General features: G+C 47.3%; 1 protein-coding gene and 1 long non-coding RNA gene across 3 annotated transcripts; both read right to left on the bottom strand.

Annotated features, from left to right (window-relative positions):
* Nucleotides 1–557: 557 nt before the first annotated feature.
* ELF5 (E74 like ETS transcription factor 5) lies at nucleotides 558–27,672 on the bottom strand. The gene is made up of 7 exons (XM_075567574.1): nucleotides 27,532–27,672; nucleotides 23,644–23,764; nucleotides 17,123–17,356; nucleotides 16,879–16,929; nucleotides 12,365–12,433; nucleotides 4,502–4,697; nucleotides 558–2,069 (listed from the first exon to the last, which is right to left on the bottom strand). Exons 2-7 carry the CDS (start codon nucleotides 23,759–23,761, stop codon nucleotides 1,985–1,987), a joined length of 753 nt encoding a protein of 250 aa, XP_075423689.1. The 5' UTR covers nucleotides 23,762–23,764; nucleotides 27,532–27,672; the 3' UTR covers nucleotides 558–1,984.
* On the bottom strand, nucleotides 7,760–9,001 carry LOC142464208 (uncharacterized). Of its 2 annotated transcripts, none has more exons than XR_012787619.1 (2): nucleotides 8,921–9,001; nucleotides 7,760–7,834 (listed from the first exon to the last, which is right to left on the bottom strand). It is a non-coding gene; the product is annotated as an uncharacterized LOC142464208 (long non-coding RNA). The 2 variants fall into 2 exon arrangements; XR_012787618.1 differs by lacking the exon at nucleotides 8,921–9,001 and adding an exon at nucleotides 8,013–8,077.

The raw sequence follows: 27,672 nt of genomic DNA, 5'->3' as shown, positions 1-27,672 counted from the left end.
AGGGGAAAGAAAACACTTGAATGACAAACACTTCCCCAATCTGGGCCCCGAAGAAATGGAACTGGCCGCCTGTGCGGGACGGTACTAGAGACGAGCGGACTTGTCTGAATAAAATCCGCCGCCGCATTGCTTCATTGTAAGGCCTTGGTTGGGTCGTGGCCGCACGGACTTCAAACAATCCGTAGACAAACTCAACTTTAATCCGAACCCGGGAAATGTCCTTACATCGATATTTATATACTTCTCCTTCCATAATAATTCCGTTTGCAGGTTCGGGGTCAGAATCCGTCAGACGGATTTTTAATAATAGGGGAAAAAACACGAATAAGCCTTTTTGAGACGGATCCGCGGCGTTCCACCGACGACAAGAACCGGAAAATCCGCGGCGGGTAAAAATTCCGTAAAAAACGTCACCCATCTCCAGATTGCCCCCTATAAAGCCCCGGGTGTGAAGATCCGGTGCTTCTGGATAAACCATAAGCTGCCCTGCGTGCGCTGGAGGTGGGACGCAGAACCGGACCTCACGGCAGAAGTGTAAAAGTACTGGATAAGCGCTCGGTTGTTGAATACTGTATATTTTATCTGTCAGGTTTACAAATGGCTGTAATACTAAGAACATTTCTAAAAAATAGGTCCTCTGAATTCACATTTTTACACACAGTTATTTACAGAAAGGGGTTGTATTTGGGAGGGGGGACAGGAAGAGAGGTGTTTTCCCTTTGTCCAGCTGTGAAGCACATTTCACTCTTAGGACAAATTCCAGATGTTTTTTTCTTGAATAAATCGGGCGCCGGCTTTGGCCCCAAGTTTTGCAGCTCGGAGACGCTCCCATAATGATATTGTTAGATGTCCTGAATAATAGTCTTTTTTTTAACTTTCTTCTTTAATGAGCGACAGGACGAGCAGAGAGAAATACTCAGCGTTTCGGGAGAGGGAGTGGAGTTGCCCAGGGTTAGTGGGAAGCTGAGTGGCTGGGATCGCACACGTTAACCAGCAGAACGCACACGAGTCGCGCCTTTATTTTCACTGCGGGTCCTGATTAAACAGATGGAAAGTGAGGAAGGGTTTTACTGGAAGACACGAGCTTGGTCTCGGCTGCGAGTGGATGCACCTCTTATAAAACCTGTTGGCCGCTGATAGTATCTGATAAGTACTTTACAAATGACCCATTACTAATGAGTAATAGTTAGCTGGTAACACTGGTGATATCGGCCATGTCAGAGTAGTGTACTTCAGAAGCCCGAGTGCAACAAAGACTCCATGAGAAGATGTTTGCTGCGCTGGTTCTCTCAGTGAGTGTGCTGGTTCTCTCGGTGAGTGTGCTGGTTCTCTCGGTGAGTGTGCTGGTTCTCTCAGTGAGTGTGCTGGTTCTCTCAGTGAGTGTGCTGGTTCTCTCAGTGAGTGCTAGTTCTCAGTGAGTGTGCTGGTTCTCTCAGTGAGTGTGCTGGTTCTCTCGGTGAGTGCGCTGGTTCTCTCAGTGAGTGTGCTGGTTCTCTCAGTGAGTGCTGGTTCTCAGTGAGTGTGCTGGTTCTCTCAGTGAGTGTGCTGGTTCTCTCAGTGAGTGTGCTGGTTCTCTCAGTGAGTGTGCTGGTTCTCTCAGTGAGTGTGCTGGTTCTCTCAGTGAGTGCTGGTTCTCAGTGAGTGTGCTGGTTCTCTCAGTGAGTGTGCTGGTTCTCTCGGTGAGTGTGCTGGTTCTCTCAGTGAGTGCTGGTTCTCAGTGAGTGTGCTGGTTCTCTCAGTGAGTGTGCTGGTTCTCTCGGTGAGTGCGCTGGTTCTCTCAGTGAGTGTGCAGGTTCACTCAGTGAGTGTGCAGGTTGACTCATTGTTCTCTGTTATATACATTGTATCCACCTCCTTGTGATAGTGACACGCCAGCGCTGTGCGTTCTCAGTCTGCCGCAGACCAGGACAGCCTCTCAGAAGGTCCCAGTGTGAAGTGCCCGGCTTTGTCTGGGACACGCTCCGGAGCAAATCCTTAGTGTCCTTCAGTGCCACCCATGCGCATTCTTCCCAAATTTGTACACCAGGCGCCTGTCCACGCGCTCCAGGATCCCCGTCTTATAATAGTGCCTGCAAATACATTGCAAATGGAACAAGGCGTTAATATGGACTTCATTTCCATAGGGGCCTTACAATGCAACACACGCGTTTGGCAGCAAGAGGGTTAAGGTTGTAGTAACTTTATACTGAACATTGTGGCAATGCAATGACCCTATCATATTTGTAGGGGTATGTGGGGGAGTAAGGGGGCTTTACACGTGATAATAACAGGGTGGGGGACGTTATCTTATCTCCTTGATATTTGCTGATACTTTTGTGTTATAGAATTGCCGGGTCTGAGCGGGCGCGAAGCTTTGTCCGGTTGGGAAACGCACATCAGCTGTGCCAGAGGCGTCATTACATCTGTGGCAGGCGCTGAATAAAAGAAATGTCTAAAGGTGCGCACTGCGTGGAATTAAAGGTGCGCACTGCGTGGAATTAAAGGTGCGCACTGCGTGGAATGGATGACGCGCGCTGCATGGAATGAATGGAGTGCGCTCCGTGGAATTAATGGAGCGTGCAGCTCTGTTCCCCCCTCCTTTACAGCTTCATGCAGTGTGTGTGTGCGCGTCAGTGTGTGTGTGTGTGCGTCAGTCAGTGTGTGTGCATCAGTCAGTGTGTGTGTGTGTGCATCAGTCAGTGTGTGTGCGTCAGTCAGTGTGTGTGCGTCAGTCAGTGTGTGTGCGTGCAGCTCTGGCGCGCGCACACATACACACACAGACTGGCGCGTGCACACACACATACTCTGACTGACGCGCGCACGCACACACACACCCACTGACTGACGCGCACACACACACAGACTGACGCACACACACACACACACAGACTGACACACACACACAGACTGGAGCACACACACACCCACTGACTGGCGCGCACACACACACAGACTGACGCGCACACACTGACTGACGCGCACACAGACTGGCGCGCACACACACCCCCCCACTGATTGACGCGCACACACACACCCACTAACTGACGCGCACACACAGACTGACTGACGCACACACACACACACACACTGACTGACGCACACACACACACACACTGACTGACGCGCACACACACACGCACACGCACACGCACACAGACGCACACACACACTGACTGACGCACACACACACACACACACACTGACTGACGCACACACACACACACACACACACACTGACGCACACATAACACTGACTGACGCACACACACACACTGACTGACGCACACACACACACACTGACGCACACACACACACACACTGACTGACGCACACACACACACTGACTGACGCACACACACACACACACTGACTGATGCACACACACACTCTGACTGACGCACACACACACACACTGACTGACGCACGCACACACACACACACTGACTGATGCACACACACACTGACGCGCACACACACACACTGACGCGCACACACACACAATCACGCGCACACACAGACTGACTGACGCGCACAGACACCCACTGACTGACGCGCACACACACCCACACACCGGCGCGCGCACACATACACACACAGACTGGCACGCGCACACACACATACTCTGACTGACGCGCACACACACATACACTGACTGACGCGCACACACACACTGACTGACGCACACACACTGACTGACGCACACACACACACACACACACTGACACACACACACACACACACTGACTGAAACACACACTGACTGAGAAAAAGGGAAAAAGGGAAACACACTTCCCTTTTTCTGATTCACTTTTTAGTTCACTGTTTGCACCCACCATTTGATTACCTATTTATATACCCAATTACTTTCCCCAATTAGTATGGTCTTGTGATCACTCCCTATCTCTTTTGTTGTTTCTTTAAGTGACACACTGACTGACACACACACACACACACACACACACACACACACACACACACACACACACACTGACTGGCACACACACACACTAACTGACGCACACACACTGACTGACGCACACACACTGACTGACGCACACACACTGACTGACGCGCACACACACACACTGACGCGCACACACACACACTGCATGAAGCTGTAAAGGAGGGGGGAACAGAGCTGGAAAGGGGTCGGGGGACCGGACCGGTAAATGGGGGGAGGGACCGGACCTGTAAAGGGGGGGGGAGCTGGATTGATGGGAACGGGGGACAAACAGAGAGGGGGGAGACAGGGGAAGAGAGAGGGAGTAGACAAGGGAAGAGAGAGAGATAGGGGGGAAGAGAGAGAGAGAGGGGAGAGGCAGGGGGGAGACAGGGAAAGAGAGAGAGGGGGGAGGAGAGAGAGGAGAGCAGGAACATTACATCCCGGGCAACGCCGGGTCTCTCAGCTAGTTGTCTATAAAATTCTATGTACAGTGTCAGCACGTCATAGAAAATATTATTATTACAAATACACAGACCCCTCGTGGGATATCGGATCCCTAGATCAATTCTTGACACCCACCGCAGAGCTCTGCTGAGCTTTTCGTACGTCATCCTGTCGTTCCTCTTTCTCTTTCCCCACACCCGCGCCAGCGCCTCCGATTTCACCACGCGGAAGATTCCCTGCTCCTGATCCTCCCAATCCAAGACCCCCTCATTATCTTCGGGGGAGAGGAGCAGATCCCGCAGGAATTCCCACAGGTGAGAACTCTGCACACCTGAGGAACACAAAATATCTGTTATCTGGGAGCCAGGCAAACTCACTTTTCTCTTCGGGAGAAATGGAGTATCCTAAAGCTAAAGGCAGATGAGGAAAAACCTTCTTTGATTCGTAGTGTCCGCTCCAGCCCAAAATTCTGGTCTCCAGAATATAACTAGTTGTGGTCTGACCAGTTATCCATAAAATGGCATCACTAAGCTTCTCTTTCTGCTGCTAATACCTCTCCCTATACACCCTGCTACTAATACCTCTCCCTATACACCCTAACACCCTCTGCTAATACCTCTCCCTATACACCCTAACACCCTGCTGCTAATACCTCTCCCTATACACCCTAACACCCTGCTGCTAATACCTCTCCCTATACACCCTAACATCCCACTGCTAATACCTCTCCCTATACACCCTAACATCCCGCTGCTAATACCTCTCCCTATACACCCTAACACCCTGCTACTAATACCTCTCCCTATACACCCTGCTACTAATACCTCTCCCTATACACCCTGCTACTAATACCTCTCCCTATACACCCTAACACCCTGCTACTAATACCTCTCCCTATACACTCTAACACCCTGCTACTAATACCTCTCCCTATACACCCTAACATCCTGCTGCTAATACCTCTCCCTATACACCCTAACACCCTGCTGCTAATACCTCTCCCTCTACACCCCAACATCCCGGTGCTAATACCTCTCCCTATACACCCTAACATCCCGCTGCTAATACCTCTCCCTATACACCCTAACACCCTGCTGCTAATAGCTCTCCCTATACACCCTAACATCCTCCTACTAATACCTCTCCCTATACACCCCAACACCCTGCTACTAATACCTCTCCCTATACACCCTAACATCCTGCTGCGAATACCTCTCCCTATACACCCTAACATCCCGCTGCTAATACCTCTCCCTATACACCCTAACATCCCGCTGCTAATACCTCTCCCTATACACCCTAACACCCTGCTACTAATACCTCTCCCTATACACCCTAACACCCTGCTGCGAATACCTCTCCCTATACACCCTAACATCCCGCTGCTAATACCTCTCCCTATACACCCTAACATCCCGCTGCTAATACCTCTCCCTATACACCATAACACCCCGCGGCTAATACCTCTCCCTATACACCCTAACACCCTGCTGCGAATACCTCTCCCTATACACCCTAACATCCTGCTGCTAATACCTCTCCCTATACACCCTAACATCCCGCTTCTAATACCTCTCCCTATACACCCTAACACCCCACTGCTAATACCTCTCCCTATACACCCTAACATCCCGCTGCTAATACCTCTCCCTATACACCCCAACACCCTGCTGCTAATACCTCTCCCTATACACCCTAACATCCCGCTGCTAATACCTCTCCCTATACACCCTAACATCCTACTGCTAATACCTCTCCCTATACACCCCAACACCCTGCTGCTAATACCTCTCCCTATACACCCTAACATCCCGCTGCTAATACCTCTCCCTATACACCCTAACATCCCGCTGCTAATACCTCTCCCTATACACCCTAACATCCTGCTGCTAATACCTCTCCCTATACACCCTAACACCCTGCTTCTAATACCTCTCCCTATACACCCTAACACCCTGCTACTAATACCTCTCCCTATACACCCTAACACCCTGCTACTAATACCTCTCCCTATACACCTTGCTACTAATACCTCTCCCTATTCACCCTAACATCCCGCTGCTAATACCTCTCCCTATACACCCTAACGTCCCGCTGCTAATACCTCTCCCTATACACCCTAACATCGTGCTGCTAATACCTCTCCCTATACACCCTAACATCCCGCTACTAATACCTCTCCCTATACACCCTAACATCCCACTGCTAATACCTCTCCCTATACACCCTAACATCCTGCTGCTAATACCTCTCCCTATACACCCTAACATCCCGCTGCTAATACCTCTCCCTATACACCCTAACATTCTGCTGCTAATTTCTCTTTCTATACACCCTAACATCCCGCTGCTAATACCCCTCCCTATACACCCTAACATTCTGCTGCTAATACCTCTCCCTATACACCCTAACATCCCGCTGCTAATACCTCTCCCTATACACCCTAACATCCCGCTGCTAATACCTCTCCCTATGCACCCTAACATCCTGCTGCTAATACCTCTCCCTATACACCCTAACACCCTGCTTCTAATACCTCTCCCTATACACCCTAACACCCTGCTACTAATACCTCTCCCTATACACCCTAACACCCTGCTACTAATACCTCTCCCTATACACCCTGCTACTAATACCTCTCCCTATACACCCTAACATCCCGCTGCTAATACCTCTCCCTATACACCCTAACATCCCGCTGCTAATACCTCTCCCTATACACCCTAACATCCCACTGCTAATACCTCTCCCTATACACCCTAACATCCTGCTGCTAATACCTCTCCCTATACACCCTAACATCCCGCTGCTAATACCTCTCCCTATACACCCTAACATCCCGCTGCTAATACCTCTCAGTATACACCCTACTGCTAATACCTCTCCCTATACACCCTAACATCCTGCTGCTAATACCTCTCCCTATACACCCTAACATCCCGCTGCTAATACCTCTCCCTATACACCCTAACATCCCGCTGCTAATACCTCTCCCTATACACCCTAACATCCCACTGCTAATACCTCTCCCTATACACCCTAACATCCTGCTGCTAATACCTCTCCCTATACACCCTAACATCCCGCTGCTAATACCTCTCCCTATACACCCTAACATCCCGCTGCTAATACCTCTCAGTATACACCCTACTGCTAATACCTCTCCCTATACACCCTAACATCCTGCTGCTAATACCTCTCCCTATACACCCTAACATCCCGCTGCTAATACCTCTCCCTATACACCCTAACATCCCGCTGCTAATACCTCTCAGTATACACCCTACTGCTAATACCTCTCCCTATACACCCTAACATCCTGCTGCTAATACCTCTCCCTATACACCCTAACATCCTGCTGCTAATACCTCTCCCTATACACCCTAACATCCCGCTGCTAATACCTCTCCCTATACACCCTAACATCCCGCTGCTAATACCTCTCAGTATACACCCTGCTGCTAATACCTCTCCCTATACACCCTAACACCCGCTGCTAATACCTCTCCCTATACACCCTAACACCCTGCTGCTAATACCTCTCCCTATACACCCTAACATCCCGCTGCTAATACCTCTCCCTATACACCCTAACATCCCGCTGCTAATACCTCTCCCTATACACCCTAACACCCGCTGCTAATACCTCTCCCTATACACCCTAACATCCCGCTGCTAATATCTCTCCCTATACACCCTAACATCCCGCTGCTAATACCTCTCCCTATACACCCTCATCCTGCTGCTAATACCTCTCCCTATTCACCCTAACACCCTGCTGCTAATACCTCTCCCTATACACCCTAACACCCTGCTTCTAATACCTCTCCCTATACACCCTAACATCCCGCTGCTAATACCTCTCCCTATACACCCTGCTACTAATACCTCTCCCTATACACCCTAACATCCCGCTGCTAATACCTCTCCCTATACACCCTAACATCCCGCTGCTAATACCTCTCCCTATACACCCTCATCCTGCTGCTAATACCTCTCCCTATACACCCTAACACCCTGCTGCTAATACCTCTCCCTATACACCCTAACACCCTGCTTCTAATACCTCTCCCTATACACCCTAACATCCCGCTGCTAATACCTCTCCCTATACACCCTGCTACTAATACCTCTCCCTATACACCCTAACACCCCGCTGCTAATACCTCTCCCTATACACCCTAACACCCTGCTGCTAATACCTCTCCCTATACACCCTAACATCCCGCTGCTAATACCTCTCCCTATACACCCTAACACCCTGCTACTAATACCTCTCCCTATACACCCTAACACCCTGCTACTAATACCTCTCCCTATACACCCTGCTACTAATACCTCTCCCTATACACCCTAACATCCTGCTGCTAATACCTCTCCCTATACACCCTAACATCCTGCTGCTAATACCTCTCACTATACACCCTAACATCCTGCTGCTTATACCTCTCCCTATACACCCTAACATCCCGCTACTAATACCTCTCCCTATACACCCTAATATCCCACTGCTAATACCTCTCCCTATACACCCTAACATCCCGCTGCTAATACCTCTCCCTATACACCCTAACATCCCGCTGCTAATACCTCTCCCTATACACCCTAACACCCCGCTGCTAATACCTCTCCCTATACACCCTAACATTCTGCTGCTAATACCTCTGCCTATACACCCTAACATCCCGCTGCTAATACCTCTCCCTATATACCCTAATATCCCGCTGCTAATACCTCTCCCTATACACCCTAACATCCCGCTGCTAATACCTCTCCCTATACACCCTAACATCCCGCTGCTAATACCTCTCCCTATACACCCTAACACCCCGCTGCTAATACCTCTCCCTATACACCCTAACATTCTGCTGCTAGTACCTCTCCCTATACACCCTAACATCCGCTGCTAATACCTCTCCCTATACACCCTAACACCCCGCTGCTTATACCTCTCCCTATACACCCTAACACCCTGCTGCTAATACCTCTCCCTATACACCCAAACATCCCGCTACTAATACCTCTCCCTATACACCCTAACATCCCGCTGCTAATACTTCTCCCTATACACCCTAACATTCTGCTGCTAATACCTCTCCCTATACACCCTAACATCCCGCTGCTAATACCTCTCCCTATACACCCTAACATCCTGCTGCTAATACCTCTCCCTATTCACCCTAACATCCCGCTGCTAATACCTCTCCCTATACACCCTAACATCCCGCTGCTAATACCTCTCCCTATACACCCTAACACCCCGCTGCTAATACCTCTCCCTATACACCCTAACATTCTGCTGCTAATACCTCTCCCTATACACCCTAACACCCCGCTGCTAATACCTCTCCCTATACACCCTAACACCCTGCTGCTAATACCTCTCCCTATACACCCTAATATCCCGCTGCTAATACCTCTCCCTATACACCCTAACATCCCGCTGCTAATACCTCTCCCTATACACCCTAACATTCTGCTGCTAATACCTCTGCCTATACACCCTAACATCCCGCTGCTAATACCTCTCCCTATACACCCTAATATCCCGCTGCTAATACCTCTCCCTATACACCCTAACATCCCGCTGCTAATACCTCTCCCTATACACCCTAACATCCCGCTGCTAATACCTCTCCCTATACACCCTAACACCCTGCTGCTAATACCTCTCCCTATACACCCTAACATTCTGCTGCTAGTACCTCTCCCTATACACCCTAACATCCGCTGCTAATACCCCTCCCTATACACCCTAACACCCCGCTGCTTATACCTCTCCCTATACACCCTAACACCCTGCTGCTAATACCTCTCCCTATACACCCTAACATTCTGCTGCTAATACCTCTCCCTATACACCCTAACATCCCGCTGCTAATACCTCTCCCTATACACCCTAACATCCTGCTGCTAATACCTCTCCCTATTCACCCTAACATCCCGCTGCTAATACCTCTCCCTATACACCCTAACATCCCGCTGCTAATACCTCTCCCTATACACCCTAACACCCCGCTGCTAATACCTCTCCCTATACACCCTAACATTCTGCTGCTAATACCTCTCCCTATACACCCTAACACCCCGCTGCTAATACCTCTCCCTATACACCCTAACATTCTGCTGCTAATACCTCTCCCTATACACCCTAACATCCCGCTGCTAATACCTCTCCCTATACACCCTAACATCCTGCTGCTAATACCTCTCCCTATTCACCCTAACATCCCGCTGCTAATACCTCTCCCTATACACCCTAACATCCCGCTGCTAATACCTCTCCCTATACACCCTAACACCCCGCTGCTAATACCTCTCCCTATACACCCTAACATCCTGCTGCTAATACCTCTCCCTATACACCCTAACATTCTGCTGCTAATACCTCTCCCTATACACCCTAACACCCCGCTGCTAATACCTCTCCCTATACACCCTAACACCCTGCTGCTAATACCTCTCCCTATACACCCTAACACCCTGCTGCTAATACCTCTCCCTATACACCCTAACACCCCGCTGCTAATACCTCTCCCTATACACCCTAACACCCTGCTGCTAATACCTCTCCCTATACACCCTAACACCCCGCTGCTAATACCTCTCCCTATACACCCTAACACCCTGCTGCTAATACCTCTCCCTATACACCCTAACATCCTGCTACTAATACCTCTCCCTAACATCCCGCTGCTAATACCTCTCCCTATACACCCTAACATCCCGCTGCTAATACCTCTCCCTATGGACCCTAACATCCTGCTGCTAATACCTCTCCCTATACACCCTAACACCCTGCTGCTAATACCTCTCCCTATACACCCTAACACCCCGCTACTAATACCTCTCCCTAACATCCCGCTGCTAATACCTCTCCCTATACCCCCTAACATCCCGCTGCTAATACCTCTCCCTATGGACCCTTACGTCCTGCTGCTAATACCTCTCCCTATAGTGTCTATGTATGGCGTGTGTGTATCTGTGTATGGTGTGTGTGTCTGTGTATTGTGTGTCTTTGTATGGTGTGCATCTATGTAAAGCATGTGCGTCTGTATATGGCGTGTGTGTCTGTGTATGGTGTGTGCGCATCTGTGTATGGTGTGTGTGTGTATGGTGTGTATGGTGTGTGTGCGTCTGTGTATGGTGTATATGGTGTGTGTGCGTCTGTGTATGGTGTATATGTTTGTGTGCGTCTGTGTATGGTGTATATGGTGTGTGTGCGTCTGTGTGTGGTGTATATGGTGTGTGTGGTGTGTGGTGTGTGTGTGGTATGTATGGTGTGTGGGCCACCTGATTCTTGTGCTGGTTGGTTGGGTTTACCCCCAGGCCAATTTTCCAGCCAGCCCCTGTCCACTCTTGAGTGTGCGAGTGTGTGCGAGTGTGAGTGTGTGCGAGTGTGAGTGTGTGAGACTGTGAGAGTGTGTGTGTGAGACTGTGAGAGTGTGTGTGTGAGACTGGGTGAAACTGTGAGACTGTGTGTGTGAGACTGTGTGAGACTGTGTGAGACTGTGTGAGACTGTGTGAGACTGTGTGAGACTGTGTGAGACTGTGTGAGTGTGTGTGTGTGTGTGTGTGTGTGAGTGTGTGAGTGTGTGAGTGTGTGAGTGTGTGAGTGTGTGAGACTGTGTGTGAGAGTGTGTGTGAGAGTGTGTGTGAGAGTGTGTGTGAGAGTGTGTGTGAGAGTGTGAGAGAGTGTGTGAGAGTGTGTGAGAGGACTGCCAGCAGCTGGGGGCCACAGGTAAAGCCCCTGAGGGCTGCATGCTTCAGGCAGAGCCACCTGTTGCCCATCCATGTGTTATCTCCATGATATAATGCAGATAATAATCCAAATGGAAACGACATTACCGTTTCCTGTCCCGGGTCTGCTGGCTCCGAAGCTCATACATGGCACAAGAATGAATCATTTCCCCTGCACTGTGGGCGCCAGCAGCTAGTCTCAGGGTCACATCGTGTATATTTATACCTGGGCGGTATATTCTTTTCTGCTGCTCTTACCTGGCCGGCTTTGGTTTGGAGATTTGTGTCTTTTCACAGCGTCTGTTTTCAATAATATTGTTTTCTCGCCTAAAATGTGAGCAAATAAAGCGGGGAATTGGTTAAGAAGCTGCGTGTTCCTGTGCAGTCACTGCGGGTTCATGTCCATTCACCCAGAATACCGTATGCTTCCCTAGGAAAGCGGCACAGAGAGGGGCACATACTGACTAAGAGACACTCTGCGTACTCCGTACCACCAACTTCTTATTCTACAAACCTAAATAGCTACTTATTATCTTTTATTTGTATAGCCAGAGGGAGCAGCAAGACATCGCGGGACCCGGGCAAAAGACATTTCAGGGTCCAATTAATATTAATACTGACTGCAATATTTTCTCCCTCCCCCATCTTCTCCATCATCCTCTCTCTCATCATTCCTCATCATCTCTCCCCCTCCTCCTCATCTCTCCCCCTCCCCATCATAATCATCTCTCCTCCTCCTCATCTCTCCTCCTCATCATCTCTCCCCTCATCCTCCTCATCAGCTCTCCCCCTCATCACCATCACCAGATCTCCCCCTCATTATCATCACCATCACCATCTCTCCACCTCATCATCATCACCATCTCTCCCCCTCATCATCATCTCTCTCCCTCATCACTATAATCAGATCTCCCACTCATCATCATCATCATCATCAGATCTCCCCCTCATCATAACCATCATCAGATCTCATCATCATCGGATCTCCCCCTCATAATCATCAGATCTTTCCCCATCATCATCATCATCATCATCATCATCATCTCTCCCCCTCATCACCATCTCTCTCCACCTCATCATCAACTCTCTCCCTCATCATCATCAATCTCCCTCTTCATCATCTCTCCCTCATCATCATCTCTCTACCTCATTATTATCAGCTCTCTCCATCATTATCATCATCATCATCATCATCATCATCATCATCATATCTCCCCCTCATCATCACCATCATCAGATCTCCCCCTCATCATCACCATCATCAGATCCCCCTTCATCATCAGATCTCCCCCCTCATCATCATCTCTCTCCCCCTCATCATCTCTCTCCCCCTCATCATCACAAGCTCTCCACCTCATCATCACAAGCTCTCCACCTCATCATCATCATAAAGCTCTCCCCCTCATCATCATTCGCTATCCCCCTCATCATCATTCACTATCCCCCTCATCATCATCATCAGCTCCCCTCCTTCTCATCATCATCATAATCATAATCATCATCTCCCACTCATCATCATCATCTCTCCCATCATAATCATCAGATCTCCCCCTCATAATCATCAGATCTCCCCCTCATAATCATCATCTCTCCCCCTCATCATCATTCGCTCTCCCCCTCATCATCATCAGCTCCCCTCCTTATCATCATCATAATCATCATCTCCCACTCATCATCATCATCTCTCCCATCATCATCATCTCTCTCCCTCATAATCATCAGATCTCCCCCTCATAATCATCAGATCTCTCATCATCATCATCTCTCCACCTCATCATCATCTCTCTCCCCCTCATCATCATCTCTCTCCACCTCATCATCTCTCTCCCCCTCATCATCAACTTTCTCATCATCTCTCTTCCCCTCGTCATCATCTCTCTACCTCATCATCATCTCTCTCCCTCATTATCATCAGCTCTCTCCCTCATCATCATTACCATCAGATCTCCCCCTCATCATCACCATCATAAGATCTCCTCCTCATCACCATCATCAGATCTCCTCCTCATCACCATCATCAGATCTCCTCCTCATCACCATTATCATCAGATCTCCCCCTCATCATAATCAGATCTCCCCCTCATAAGATCTCTACCCCTCATCAGATCTCTCCCCCTAATCATCTCTCCCCCCTCATCATCTCTCTCCCCATCATCATCTCTCCTCCTTATCATCATCATCATCATCATCATCATCATCTCTCCCCCTCATCACCATAATCTTCCCCCTCATCATCATCAGCTCTCATCATCATCATCAGCTCTCCCCCTCATCATCTCCCTCATCATAATCATCTTCATCTCTCTCCCTCATTATCATCAGCTCTCTCCCTCATCATAATCATCTTCATCTCTCTCCCTCATCATCATCATCAGATCTCCCCCTCATCATCACCATCATAAGATCTCCCCCTCATCAGATCTCTACCTCTCATCAGATCTCTCCCCCTCATCATCTCTCTCCCCCTCATCATCTCTCTCCCCCTCATCATCATCTCCCCCCTCATCATCATCACCATCAACAGCATCATCATCATCATCATCATCTCTCCCTCATCATAATCATTTTCATCTATCTCCCTCATTATCATCAGCTCTCTCCCTCATCATAATCATCTTCATCTCTCTCCCTCATCATCATCATAATCATCAGATCTCCCCCTCATCATCACTATCATAAGATCTCCCCCTCATCATCTCTCTCCCCATCATCATCTCTCTCCCTCATCATCATCTCTCCTCCTTATCATCATCTCTCTCCTCCTCCTCATCATCATCATCATCATCATCATAAGCTCTCCCTCTCATCATCATCAGCTCTCCCCCTCATCATCATCATTATCAGCTCCCCCTCATCATTATCATCATCATCAGCTCTCCCCATCATCATCATCATCTCTTCCCCTCATCATCATCATCATCATCATCATCATCATCCGCTCTCCCCCTCATCATCATCATCATCATTAGCTCTCCCCATCATCATCATCAGCAGCTCTCCCCATCATCATCATCTCTCCACCTCATACTCATCCGCTCTCCCCCTCATCATCATCATCAGTATCAGCTCTCCCCTCATCATCATCATCATCTTATGCTCTCCCCATCATCATCATCATTATCATCATCATCAGATCTCCCCCTCATCATCATCATCATCATCATCATCATCATCATTATCTCTCCCTCTCATCATCTTCAGATCTTCCCCTTCATCATCATATCTCCCCCTCATCATCAGCTCTCCCCCTCATTATCATCAGCTCTCTCCCTCATCATCATTATCATCAGATCTCCCCCTCATCATCACCATCATCAGATCTCCTCCTCATCACCATCATCATCAGATCTCCCCCTCATCATCATCATCATCATCAGATCTCCCCCTCATAAGATCTCTACCCCTCATCAGTTCTCTCCACTAATCATCTCTCTCCCCCTCATCATCTCTCTCCCCATCATCATCATCATCTCTCCTCCTTATCATCATCATCATCTCTCCTCCTCATCACCATAATCTATCCCCCTCATCATCAGCTCTCATCATCATTACCATCATCAGCTCTCCCCCTCTTCATCATCATCATCAGCTCTCATCATCATCATCACCATCACCATCATCAGCTCTCCCCTCATCATAATCATCTTCATCTCTCCCTCATTATCATCAGCTCTCTCCCTCATCATAATCATCTTCATCTCTCCCTCATTATCATCAGCTCTCTCCCTCATCATAATCATCTTCATCTCTCCCTCATTATCATCAGCTCTCTCCCTCATCATAATCATCTTCATCTCTCCCTCATTATCATCAGCTCTCTCCCTCATCATAATCATCTTCATCTCTCTCCCTCATCATCATCATAATCATCAGATCTCCCCCTCATCAGATCTCTCCCCACCATCATCTCTCTCCCCACCATCATCATCTCTCCTCCTTATCATCATCTCTCTCCTCATTATCATAAGCTCTCCCTCTCATCATCATCAGCTCTCCCCCTCATCATCATCATTATCAGCTCCCCCTTCATCATTATCATCACCATCAGCTCTCCCCATCATCATCATCTCTTCCCCTCATCATCATCATCATCCGCTCTCCCCCTCATCATCATCATCATCATCAGCTCTCCCCATCATCAGCAGCTCTCCCCATCATCATCATCTCTTCCCCTCATCCTCATCCGCTCTCCCGCTCATCATCATCATCAGTATCAGCTCTCCCCCTCATCATCATCATCATCATCATCTGTTCTCCTCATCATCATCATCATTATCATCATCATCAGATCTCCGACTCATCATCATCATCATTATCATCATCATCAGATCTCCCCTCATCATCATTATCTCTCCCCTTCATCATCTTCAGATCTCCCCCTTCATCATCATATCTCCCCCTCATCATCAGCTCTCCCCCTCATTATCATCAGCTCTCTCCCTCATCATCATTACCATCAGATCTCCCCCTCATCATCACCATCATAAGATCTCCCCCTCATCACCATAATCAGATCTCCCCCACATCATCATCTCTCCCCCTCATCATCATCATCTCTCCCCCTCATCATCATTTCAGCGGGCTCCCCGAGAACGTGAGCCCTCGGGCATTGCCATGGCTATAGCCCCTGTGTATAGCGCCAACATCTGCCGCAGCGCATTATGTGCCAGGGAGGGACAGTAACATTGTGTGAAGTCCCTTAACCCCTCTGATGCTGGAGGGTTTTGCAGAGACCCTTTTTTAAGTACAGTGCCGGGCTCTCGTGTACTCACTTTCTGGACTGAGCGGTTTCTTCTCCTCTGTGCGGCTAAGAAATGAAATCCCTGCAGAAAACAACAAGACAAAACCCAAGATATAATTTTCTGCCTGTCAGGAAAGTGACACTAATTAGTGGCAATCCCCACATTCGTGGCAGAGGGTCCCGCATGGTATTATTTTGCCATGCAGGCCTCTCTGGCAGGGAAGGGGTTACAGGTACCAGTCCTGTGTAGGATGTCCTGTCTCTCTCAGACTGACCATGTGTCCGGATGTTCTGCAGGAGGCTGTACAGATACTGCCCGCACCCCCCTGCTGCCTCTGTGAAGTCCTCCCTCGTCATACTGCACAGCTGCGGACCTGAGACATTGAAGTTGGAGAAGGGGATGTAGGTAGCGTCCAGCTTGTAGCTGTCACAGCAATACTGCAGCCAGTCACAGACATGATGCTTGGTCCAGTGCTCCGGGGGCAGAGACGTCCACAGAGGCGACACACCTGGGACAAACAGGTGAGACAGGAGAGGATTAGCAGGTTTACCATGTCTCAGTCATTAGGATGGAAGTGTCACCATTAGAGGACAGTGCCACTGATTGAGAAGCACTCACTTATTGGAAGGCAGTCACTCATTGGAGGGCAGTATTACATAGTAGATGAGGTTGAAAAAGACGTACGTCCATCAAGTTCAACCTATGCTAAATGTAGCCGACAGATACTTTATCCTATATCCGTAAAAAACAGAAAAACAAGGCGCACAACGCACATAGTGTAATAGAGTATAAAACGTGACTTTATGGTTAAAAATAAATAAATCTGCGTACATCAAGGTAATAGTTACAAGCAGTTGGTTGTTTGGTTTACCACACCATGTGATGACCGGAGGTAGCACCCTTGGTAAATACCAGCAGGGGGTGTAACAGCAAGCGTCTCGTCTGTTTCTTACTTTACAGTTGCGGGGATCACAGCAGGGGATGTGTCAGCAAACGTCTCATCTGCTGTGGGCTCCAATGTTGTGTGAATGTCCTGTAGTAGGAGTCCCAGAGCACACGGCTCCAAGCGGCGTGTTGCTTCTTGCGGGGCTTCTTGCGGGGCGCCCGGCGATGACGTCACAAATCGCCCAACAGCTTCCGGCAACCTTCTCCTGGAACGCACAGCGTGCGTGTCAAGTTCCCAACCGATCGGAGTGTACAGCGCACATGCGTCAAGTGATTCAGCTTACTGACAGTGTCCAGAGACGCTACAAAATACTTTGGGGAAACGAGCAAAGACACCCTTCTTTCCAACGTGTTTCGTAACACTAGGTTACTTCTTCAGAAGAAGTAACCTAGTGTTACGAAACACGTTGGAAAGAAGGGTGTCTTTGCTCGTTTCCCCAAAGTATTTTGTAGCGTCTCTGGACACTGTCAGTAAGCTGAATCACTTGACGCATGTGCGCTGTACACTCCGATCGGTTGGGAACTTGACACGCACGCTGTGCGTTCCAGGAGAAGGTTGCCGGAAGCTGTTGGGCGATTTGTGACGTCATCGCTGGGCGCCCCGCAAGAAGCAACACGCCGCTTGGAGCCGTGTGCTCTGGGACTCCTACTACAGGACATTCACACAACATTGGAGCCCACAGCAGATGAGACGTTTGCTGACACATCCCCTGCTGTGATCCCCGCAACTGTAAAGTAAGAAACAGACGAGACGCTTGCTGTTACACCCCCTGCTGGTATTTACCAAGGGTGCTACCTCCGGTCATCACATGGTGTGGTAAACCAAACAACCAACTGCTTGTAACTATTACCTTGATGTACGCAGATTTATTTATTTTTAACCATAAAGTCACGTTTTATACTCTATTACACTATGTGCGTTGTGCGCCTTGTTTTTCTGTTTTTTGTATAGTTTCTGGGGTGTCGAGCCACCCCCAAGAGAGGCTGCAGACCCACGCCAAGTGTCACCCTCACACAAGGTTAACAATATTGTTTCCTAATCACGGTGCACAGGTCACTTTTTGTAAATTACTAGGTATTAGCTGCGCACTAACTTCTTTTGTCTTCATCCTATATCCGTACTTGCAGTATATAGATCCAGAGGAACACAAAACCCAGTGATACATTACCCAATGATATCTCATAAGGGGAAATAAATTCCTTCCTGACTCCAAGAATTGGCAATCGGATTAATCCCTGGATCAGCGTCCTTCCCATGCATACTTATTTGGTATATCCCTGTATACCTTTCCCATCTAAAAAGATGTCCAACCTTTTTTTGAACAAATCTATTGTATCTGCCATCACAGTCTCCATGGGTAATGAATTCCACATTTTAACTGCCCTTACTGTAAAGAACCCTTTCCTTTGTTGCTGGTGAAATCTCTTTTCCTCCAACCTTAAGGGATGGCCCCGAGTCCTTTGTACTGCCCGTGGGATGAATAGTTCTTTTGAAAGCTCCTTGTATTGTCCCTGAATATATTTGTATATAGTTATCATATCCCCTCTTAGACGCCTCTTTTCTAATGTAAATAAATCTAATTTAGCTAGCCTCTCCTCATAAGTTAGATTGTCCATCCCCTTTATTCATTTGGTGGCTCTCCTCTGCACTCTCTCTAGTTCCATAATGCCTTTTCTAAGGAGTGGTGCCCAAAATTGTACTCCATACTCAAGGTGTGGCCTTACTAATGCTTCATAAAGGGTCATAATTATGTTTACGCCCCGTCCATCCATTGCCCGTTTAATGCAAGATAAGATCTTGTTTGCCTTTGCAGTTACTGCATGACTTTAGGCCAGTGATTCACACCTCACGAGCCACCTCTATTTCCCACCATCTACCCATTTATTTCTCTCCCATCCGTCTCACTAACTCTCCCCCCTCCCGCCTCGCATGTATTTATCCCTTGTGTCTCACTCTTACTCCCTCTTTTCCTCACTTACTCCCTCCCGCCCCCTCCCTTCTCTCACTCGCCCATACCTTCCGTCAATTACCCCACTCTCACTCAATCCACCGTACAAAATACATACTAAAAAACCCCACCATCAGGGAGGATGGGGGGGGGGGGGGGGGTCTGTGGTCCATAGGAGGAACCCCTGAGACTGCTTCAAGGAGCCCCAGGGTTGGGAATAACTGCTTTAGGCACTATTGCTAAGCCTGCTGTCTACAAGAACTCCTAAATCCTTCTCCATCAAGGATTCCCCCAATTTATCCCCATTTCATTTGTAAGTCACCTGTTTATTCTTGCTTCCCAAATGCATAATCTTACACGTATCTGTATTAAACCTCATCTGCCATTTACCTGCCCAAGTTTCCAGTCTCTCCAAGTCCTTCTGGAGAGAAATGACATCCTGCTCTGATTCTACTACATTACACAATTTAGTGTCATCAGCAAAGATGGAGACTTTGCTCTCGATGCCAACCTCAAGGTCATTAATAAACAAGTTAAAAAGCAGGGGTTCCAATACCGATCCCTGAGGTACTCCACTCACGACTTTAGCCCAACCTGAAAATTTCAATTTATGACAACCCTCTGTTGTCTATCCTTTAACCAGTTTTCAATCCAGGTGCATATATTATTACTGAGTCAAATTTGCTTTATTTTGTACACCAAGCTTTTGTGTGGAACCGTATCAAAAGCCTTTGCAAAATCTAAGTAGACCACATCAACTGCATTACCCTGGTCTAAATTCCTACTTACCTCCTCAAAGAAACAATAAGGTTAGTTTGGCATGATCTATCCTTCATAAATCCATGCTGACTATTACTAATAATTTTGTTTTCCATTAGGTATTCATGAATATTATCCCGTATTAAACCTTCAAGAAGTTTCCACACTATTGAAGTCAGGCTTACAGGTCTGTAATTCCCCAGTTGTGATCTAGCTCCCTTTTTAAATATAGGCACCACATATGCTTTACGCCAATCTTGTGGTACTGAGCCTGTGGAAATTGCGTTTTTTAATATTAAATGTAATGGTTTGGCTATTACTGAGCTTAACTCCTTGAGAACTCTTGGATGTATGCCATCGGGGCCAGGTGCCTTATTTACTTTAATTTTATCAAGCCGCCTATGAACTTCTTCCTCAGTTAACCAATTGTTGGTTAATGTAGACGTTGTGGCTTCCTCTTGTGGCACTACTATTGCAAATGATTATTCTCTGGTAACACAGAGGCAAATAATTGTCACTTATTGGGAAAAAGTCTTACTAATTGGAGGACAGTGTCACTCATTGTTAGTAGTGTTACTCATTGGAGGGCAGTGTCACTCATTAGGAGTAGTGTCACTCATTGAAGGGCAGTGTCACTCATTAGGAGTAGTGTCACTCATTGGAGGGCAGTGTCACTCATTGGGAGTAGTGCCACTTATTGGAGCGCAGTGTCACTCATTGGGATTAGTGTCCCTCATTGGAGGGAGGTGCCAATCATCGGGAGTAGTGTCACTCGTTGGGAGTAGTGTCACTCGTTGGGAGTAGCGTCACTCATTGGAGGGCAGTGTCACTCATTGGGAGTAGTGTCACTCATTGGGAGTAGTGTCACTCATTGGAGGGCAGTGTCACTCATTGGGAGTAGTGTCACTCATTGGAGGGCAGTGTCACTCGTTGGGAGTAGTGTCACTCATTGAAGGGCAGTGTCACTCATTGAAGGGCAGTGTCACTCATTGGAGGGCAGTGTCACTCATTGGGAGTAGTGTCACTCGTTGGGAGTAGTGTCACTTATTAGTGGGCAGTGACATTCATTGGGAGGCAATCTTACTCATTGGAGGGCAGTTTCACTCATTGGGGGAGCCAGTGTCACTTACATATTGGGAGGCAGTCATGCTCATGGGAGGGCAGTGACTCTATGGCTTTAGTGTAACTTATTGGGGCAGTTTTACTCATTGGGGGGGGCATGGTCACATTGGGGGCAGTGTCACTTATTGGGGGTCAATCTTACTCATTGGGGGGGCATGGTCACATTGGGGCAGTGTCACTTATTGGGGGTCAATCTTACTCATTAGGGGGCATGGTCACATTGCGGGCAGTGTCACTTATTGGGGGTCAGTCTTATTCATGGGGGCATGGTCACATTGGGTCAGTGTCACTTATTGGGGGTCAATCTTACTCATTGGGGGGCATGGTCACATTGTGGGCAGTGTCACTTATTGGTGGTCAATCTTACTCATTGGGGGGCATTGTCATATTAGGGGCAGTCTTACACATTTGGAAGAAGTAAAACAAATAATTGTAGAAGTATAGAAATATTCACGCTGCCTCCTGGTTACTCGGTCTGCTTGCACTAGCCTGCACGGCTTATTTGCCTACCTGGAAGAGGGAAAATCCCAAATATGTTTCTTTGTTTGCAAGTACGGGCACAGTGGTGATTAATACCCGGGAGCTTTGATGTGGCTGACAGGCTGGTAATTAGAGATGTGTGGCGGATGCAATGGGAAGGGCCTGTTTACTTCTGCTGGTTTCCCAGTAACAATATACAGATGTCACCAGCACCAACCAATCCCAGCTTATTACCATGAATCACCAACTCCCCACAATATCCAGAGGAGCCACAACTGGACACAACACATGATGGAAAATGTTACTATTCCTTCCCATCAGCTACAGAGTCATTATTATACTCTAATTATTTGTCCTGATGGATCCAGGTATCCAACAGGTGTGCAATATTTCTTGGTGCAGGGACTTTTATTAGTTAACCACCTAGCTGCCAGAAAAGTCCTCGGGCACAGAAGGAGTTAAGGACGTGGAGTGGTTCTTATAGACTGGTCTCCAGTTTCAGATGTTTTTTTTTTTAGGAGGTTAAAGTTTTCTCACTTGATATTGAAGTTAAAGTACAGTACAGGCGGGCCCTGCTCGTACGGCGGGTTTCGTTCCCTGGCGCCACCGCAAAGCGAAAATCGCCGAAAAGAGGAACCGGCGATTTTTGGCTTCTGCGCATGCGCAGACTTCCAGTCCACCGTTCTGTGCATGCGCGACCTCAGCCGTCTCCGTTCTACGCATGCGCGACCTCAGCCGTCTCTGTTCTGCACATGCGCAGACATGGCGATCTCCTTCTCGTCACCGCCGGATACTCAGCTGTACAATACTCAGCACATGTATCTCCTCTACCACACAAGGCAGGACAGAGAGATCCACGTTCCTTATAATGTGACTAACCATCCATGATGCTCAGTTGGCCCATTAATAATTAATCAGGTGTTATCAGTCTTAACAATAATCTTACAGCTCTTACTAATTAACAGCTGCTCCCACTAATGAATCTCCCGTCTTACGTGCTGATACAGGAATCTCAGGTATTCAGGGCCATGAGCACACACTGTAGGAGACGTGAACCTTTGCTTTGCGTTAAGTGATGAGATAGATACACTTCATTGTATGTGTCATGGCAAAGAGCGCCAGTTTCAGCTCGCACTTTATTTGCCCCCAAGGTGATCCAGCCTCAGATTTAGGGAGTTCGAGAGGCGTTACGTGACAATATGTGCTACATTATGTACCTTTAAACGTTACATTTTCACCCTTTTTAATTTGCTGCAACAAATCCACCACATTTAAACGATGCAACTCTCCATCTTCTAACGTGAGCGGGACTGGCAGGGACACCATGTTGCGGTGATTCCCAAGACACAGTGACCAGGGTTGAGCTATGAAGCAATTCTATCCCAAAATCACCATTGCTGAGAGTCCTGGAAAATATTAGTCGCCCTCAACATTTCCCTGGGACAGGTCACAGAAAAGGTATCACAGAGATGTGATCTTGCATTGTGTCCCGGACACGGAAACCTAATCCCCGTTACTTGCATCAACGCATACTCCTTACCTGGTGGCGGCGGATCGAAGTATGTGGGGTAAATATCACTGCTGAACAGGTCCGTCCAAGCATAGAGCGGTTCAGAGAACGATGGCATGATGGAGCTGTGTGCGACGGAGTCTATCATACCCTACAACACGCAAAGATAACGTGAGTGACATGGTGACATCCCACACGCAGACATCATGTGACAATGTAACATCCCACATACAACATGTGACCGTACCCCATGTACAACACGCAAACGTCATGTGGCAGTGTAGCATCCCACATGCAAAAATCAGGTGACAGCGCAATACCCCACAGAACATGTAAACATCATGTGACAGTGCAACATGTCACATGCATGTGATTGAGAAGGAAATGCTATGATATTTTTCAGCTTGTGAAAAGCGTGCACAAAAAAAGATGTCCCAGGAATTTGACACCGCGACACCTCCCTCTCGTATAATTAATGGGTGTCTCATGCAGACGATTCCTGGTAAATGTGCTGTGACCAGGAATTCTGTGGAACACACACAGCACGAGGAAGGTGACACTAACAGGACAGGCGGTCCTCGGTATCCGATGGTCCATATTACGTCTAAACGGCTTATCCTACGCCGCATTATGCAGTCCGCTGGACGCATTACCCAACGTCGGAAACGCTTAGCCGATGCTCACCGCCGTGAATAAACATGGACCCCCAATCCGACATTGGGTTCACTATCCGACGGCTTTTTGCCGGATGGATTCCGGCGGATAAGCGAGGACCGCCTGGAATAACGTATGAATCTGTTCTCCATTAAAAAAAAATACTAAAAGCCAGAAAGACAGCAGTTCAGAAGAACAGAAGGACAGAAGGACAGAAGGACAGAAGTTCAGATGGACAGAAGGACAGAAGGACAGAAGGAGTGTTGTGCGTGAAATTTACATTTCGAATTGTGGACCAAGGCCTCTGTGTTTCACACGGTTTATAGCACACTGTTTGTACCATGACATCGACCCCTGATGTTTAGGCCAAGAAACCGTCACTATATATTGTTTGTTATTGCTAAATAAGAGGAGTCCTTTTCTCTCACCGCAAGGACATCTCAGGTACAGCCGGCGCCAGCCTAGCTTGTCACATAAATATAGCATTTATCTACTGTACTACATGTTAATGATGAATTTGGAATGTTCCAGAGTCTATAAACAAGGGTGGGTTAGAGGGTAAAAGTTTAATTTGAGGTGATGACTCATCCTGATCCTCCCTGTGATTATCCACTAGAGGTGAAACGTGCAAACATTCTGCTGTTCTCCAGATCAATCCGACTGCGGAATCTCAGCTCTTTATTTGCACGCCCCCTCATCTCATTGAGAAGGTGACACCTACACTGTCACCGTACTTCCCCACTTACACACAGCAATTTCCCCCCATTAAATTACATGGGATCAGCCTTTTTAATGTTCGGATTAACCTGTAACAAAGAAAACAAACCCCCGGCTCACTCTCATATACAGATTCATAGGCTCAGTCTCTTACACACATTGGCATCGCCAATAGAAATCAATAGGGTGTAATTGATAAGTGAGTCAAGAGGTCAGAAGATCTCATACAACAAGAGGGTGCATCAATCCCTTGTAGGGACAGAACATTAATGTCTAGATCAGAGGACCCATTATAAACAGGTACAACTTGGAAATGTCACAAGGTCTCTTTGCTTCTTGTTGTGAGAGATGTGTGTGACTGTTACAGGGTGTGTGTCCTACAGGTATAGACACTGATCTGTGATGGGTGAGGACACAGCAGCCCAGTTACCCAAATTACATGATAAGATGTCCAGGGAGTCAAATTGTGTCCTGTCTGAATAGCAACATTAATTTGATTGCCAAAAAAGCAAGAGCACCGAGCCATGTGACACCTTGTCTGGCAGTGTTTAGGGACCGTTCCCTAGCTCTATATAATTGTAAAGATGTTGAAGAATCTGATAGTAATGGAAGGGATTAGGATTCACATTTGTTTTTGTGTCACAGAAGTGGGATTGTGGCTTTCTGGGTTTGCCCCTGTCCCGTGAAACTATCCGGGAGTTGTATGCTCAGGCCTGGAGATGGATATCACATCCTAACCTGATAGTGTCCTCTTTCTATCCTGTATAAAACCTGCAGGGATTCAAAGGTACAGTGCACCAGATGAAGGAGAGAGAGAGAGAGAGAGAGAGAGAGAGAGAGAGAGAGAGAGAGAGAGAGAGAGAGAGAGAGAGAGAGAGAGAGAGAGAGAGAGAGAGATATGAGAGAGAGAGAGAGAGAGAGAGAGAGAGAGAGAATATGAGAGAGAGAGAATGAGAGAGAGAATGAGAGAGAGAGAGAGAGAGAATGAGAGAGAGAGAGAGAATGAGAGAGAGAGAATGAGAGAGAATGAGGAGAGAATATGAGAGAGAGAGAGAAAGAGAGAGAGACTGAGAGAGAGAATGTATTACTTATGAAGAACTCGCATCCAGCCGGGGAATGAATGATACAGTAATCCCAGTGCAGTGACTGAGCAAGGATGATTTCATCTATCACAAATTCAAAATGGCGCCTTTGTAACCACTTAATGAAAACAGTAACTGGCATTATCTCCCCAAATTAGAAAATAACGTGAGGACTTTACATGTGGCATTTCTTAAAGAGAACTCAATGCAATGAAAAAAATGTGTATATATATATATATATATATATATATATATATATATATATATATATAATACAATCATTATTTATATACACACACATTGCTTTAGTTAATTGCCACCTTAAAGCACCATCCCCGGTTATATGTTCCCAGGTACATAGCACATTAAATGGCCCAAAAATATCTCCATTGTATTATTGTATATATGTACAATATCATTTTACTAATATAGCACTAACAGTGTACTCAGTGCTTCACAAAGAAAAGGCAATAGAGTCTATAGGCGGTGATTTCTCCTTATCCCAATCTCTGCTCACACCAGTCTCTGCCAACACATTGTAACGTATGAAAGTCACAGAACTTTTATTCACAGTAAGCCTTTCACATCTAAATCTAAAGCAAATACGTCATTGGCGTTATTAGATTATCAGCTACTAGAGTTTCCTATTTATATAGAAGTACAGTAAGAACCGACAGTGACACAGAAACTGATACAAATCTAATTTGTACAAAGCAAGTTATCCACAAATCCAAACACACACCCATCAGAAACCAGCGGTGGGTGCACAAGTGGGGAAGGCCCCCCCGAGATAAATACACAGCGGACTTCGTCAGACAGCAACAAAGACTTACAGGGAAAGTGGAAAAGGATGTGTGGTCCAACAGGACCCTATAATAAATTGTGCCAGACGCAACCAGCAGTAACCCAATACAATACCAGGTATTTAAGGCTGAATGACAACAATATATATATATATATATAATATATATATATATATATATATATTATATATATATATATAATATATATATATATATATATATATATAAAGAGAGAGAGAGAGAGAATATGGACAATGCACTTCGGTAGGGAGCAGCTAGGATGCTAGATGCCTCCGCAGGCTTGTGTAATGTCTATGTGAGTGCTGTTTACTCGCTGTGTGTATGTAAAGAACTCAGGAAATAATGCATGTTTTGTAATGGTGCACAATGGAGCAGGTGTGTAATAACAATGTATCACCTGGTTCCTTGACCAATTTCAGCACCGATCCCTTACTGGGGATGCTGGGAGTTGTAACTCTGCTTCTGACATAACACACCTGTACCTGTACAGGACCCCCAGATCCAAGAGTTTGGGAGGCTGTGTGTGTTTGGGGGAATATTATCAAACTGTTTCACAACCCTCACACATATAGATCTTCATGTTCACTATATACAGGGAGCTTGGGGTTTAATTGGCTCAGTCTTGGACAGTGGATGCTCACCTTACAGAAGTCTGTGCAGGTCACTGAGAGCTGGTGGGCTGGCAGCGGTCTGGCAGTAGCACACTGAAGCCTCTGGTGGCATCTGATGTACACACACAACTGATTTGTACCTGAGACAGGTTGGGTCTGTTTTTCAGGTTG

Source organism: Ascaphus truei, chromosome 12 (assembly GCF_040206685.1).
Source record: "Ascaphus truei isolate aAscTru1 chromosome 12, aAscTru1.hap1, whole genome shotgun sequence".
Classification (NCBI taxonomy): Eukaryota; Metazoa; Chordata; class Amphibia; order Anura; family Ascaphidae; genus Ascaphus; species Ascaphus truei.
This window is presented reverse-complemented; position numbering and strand designations above follow the sequence as displayed.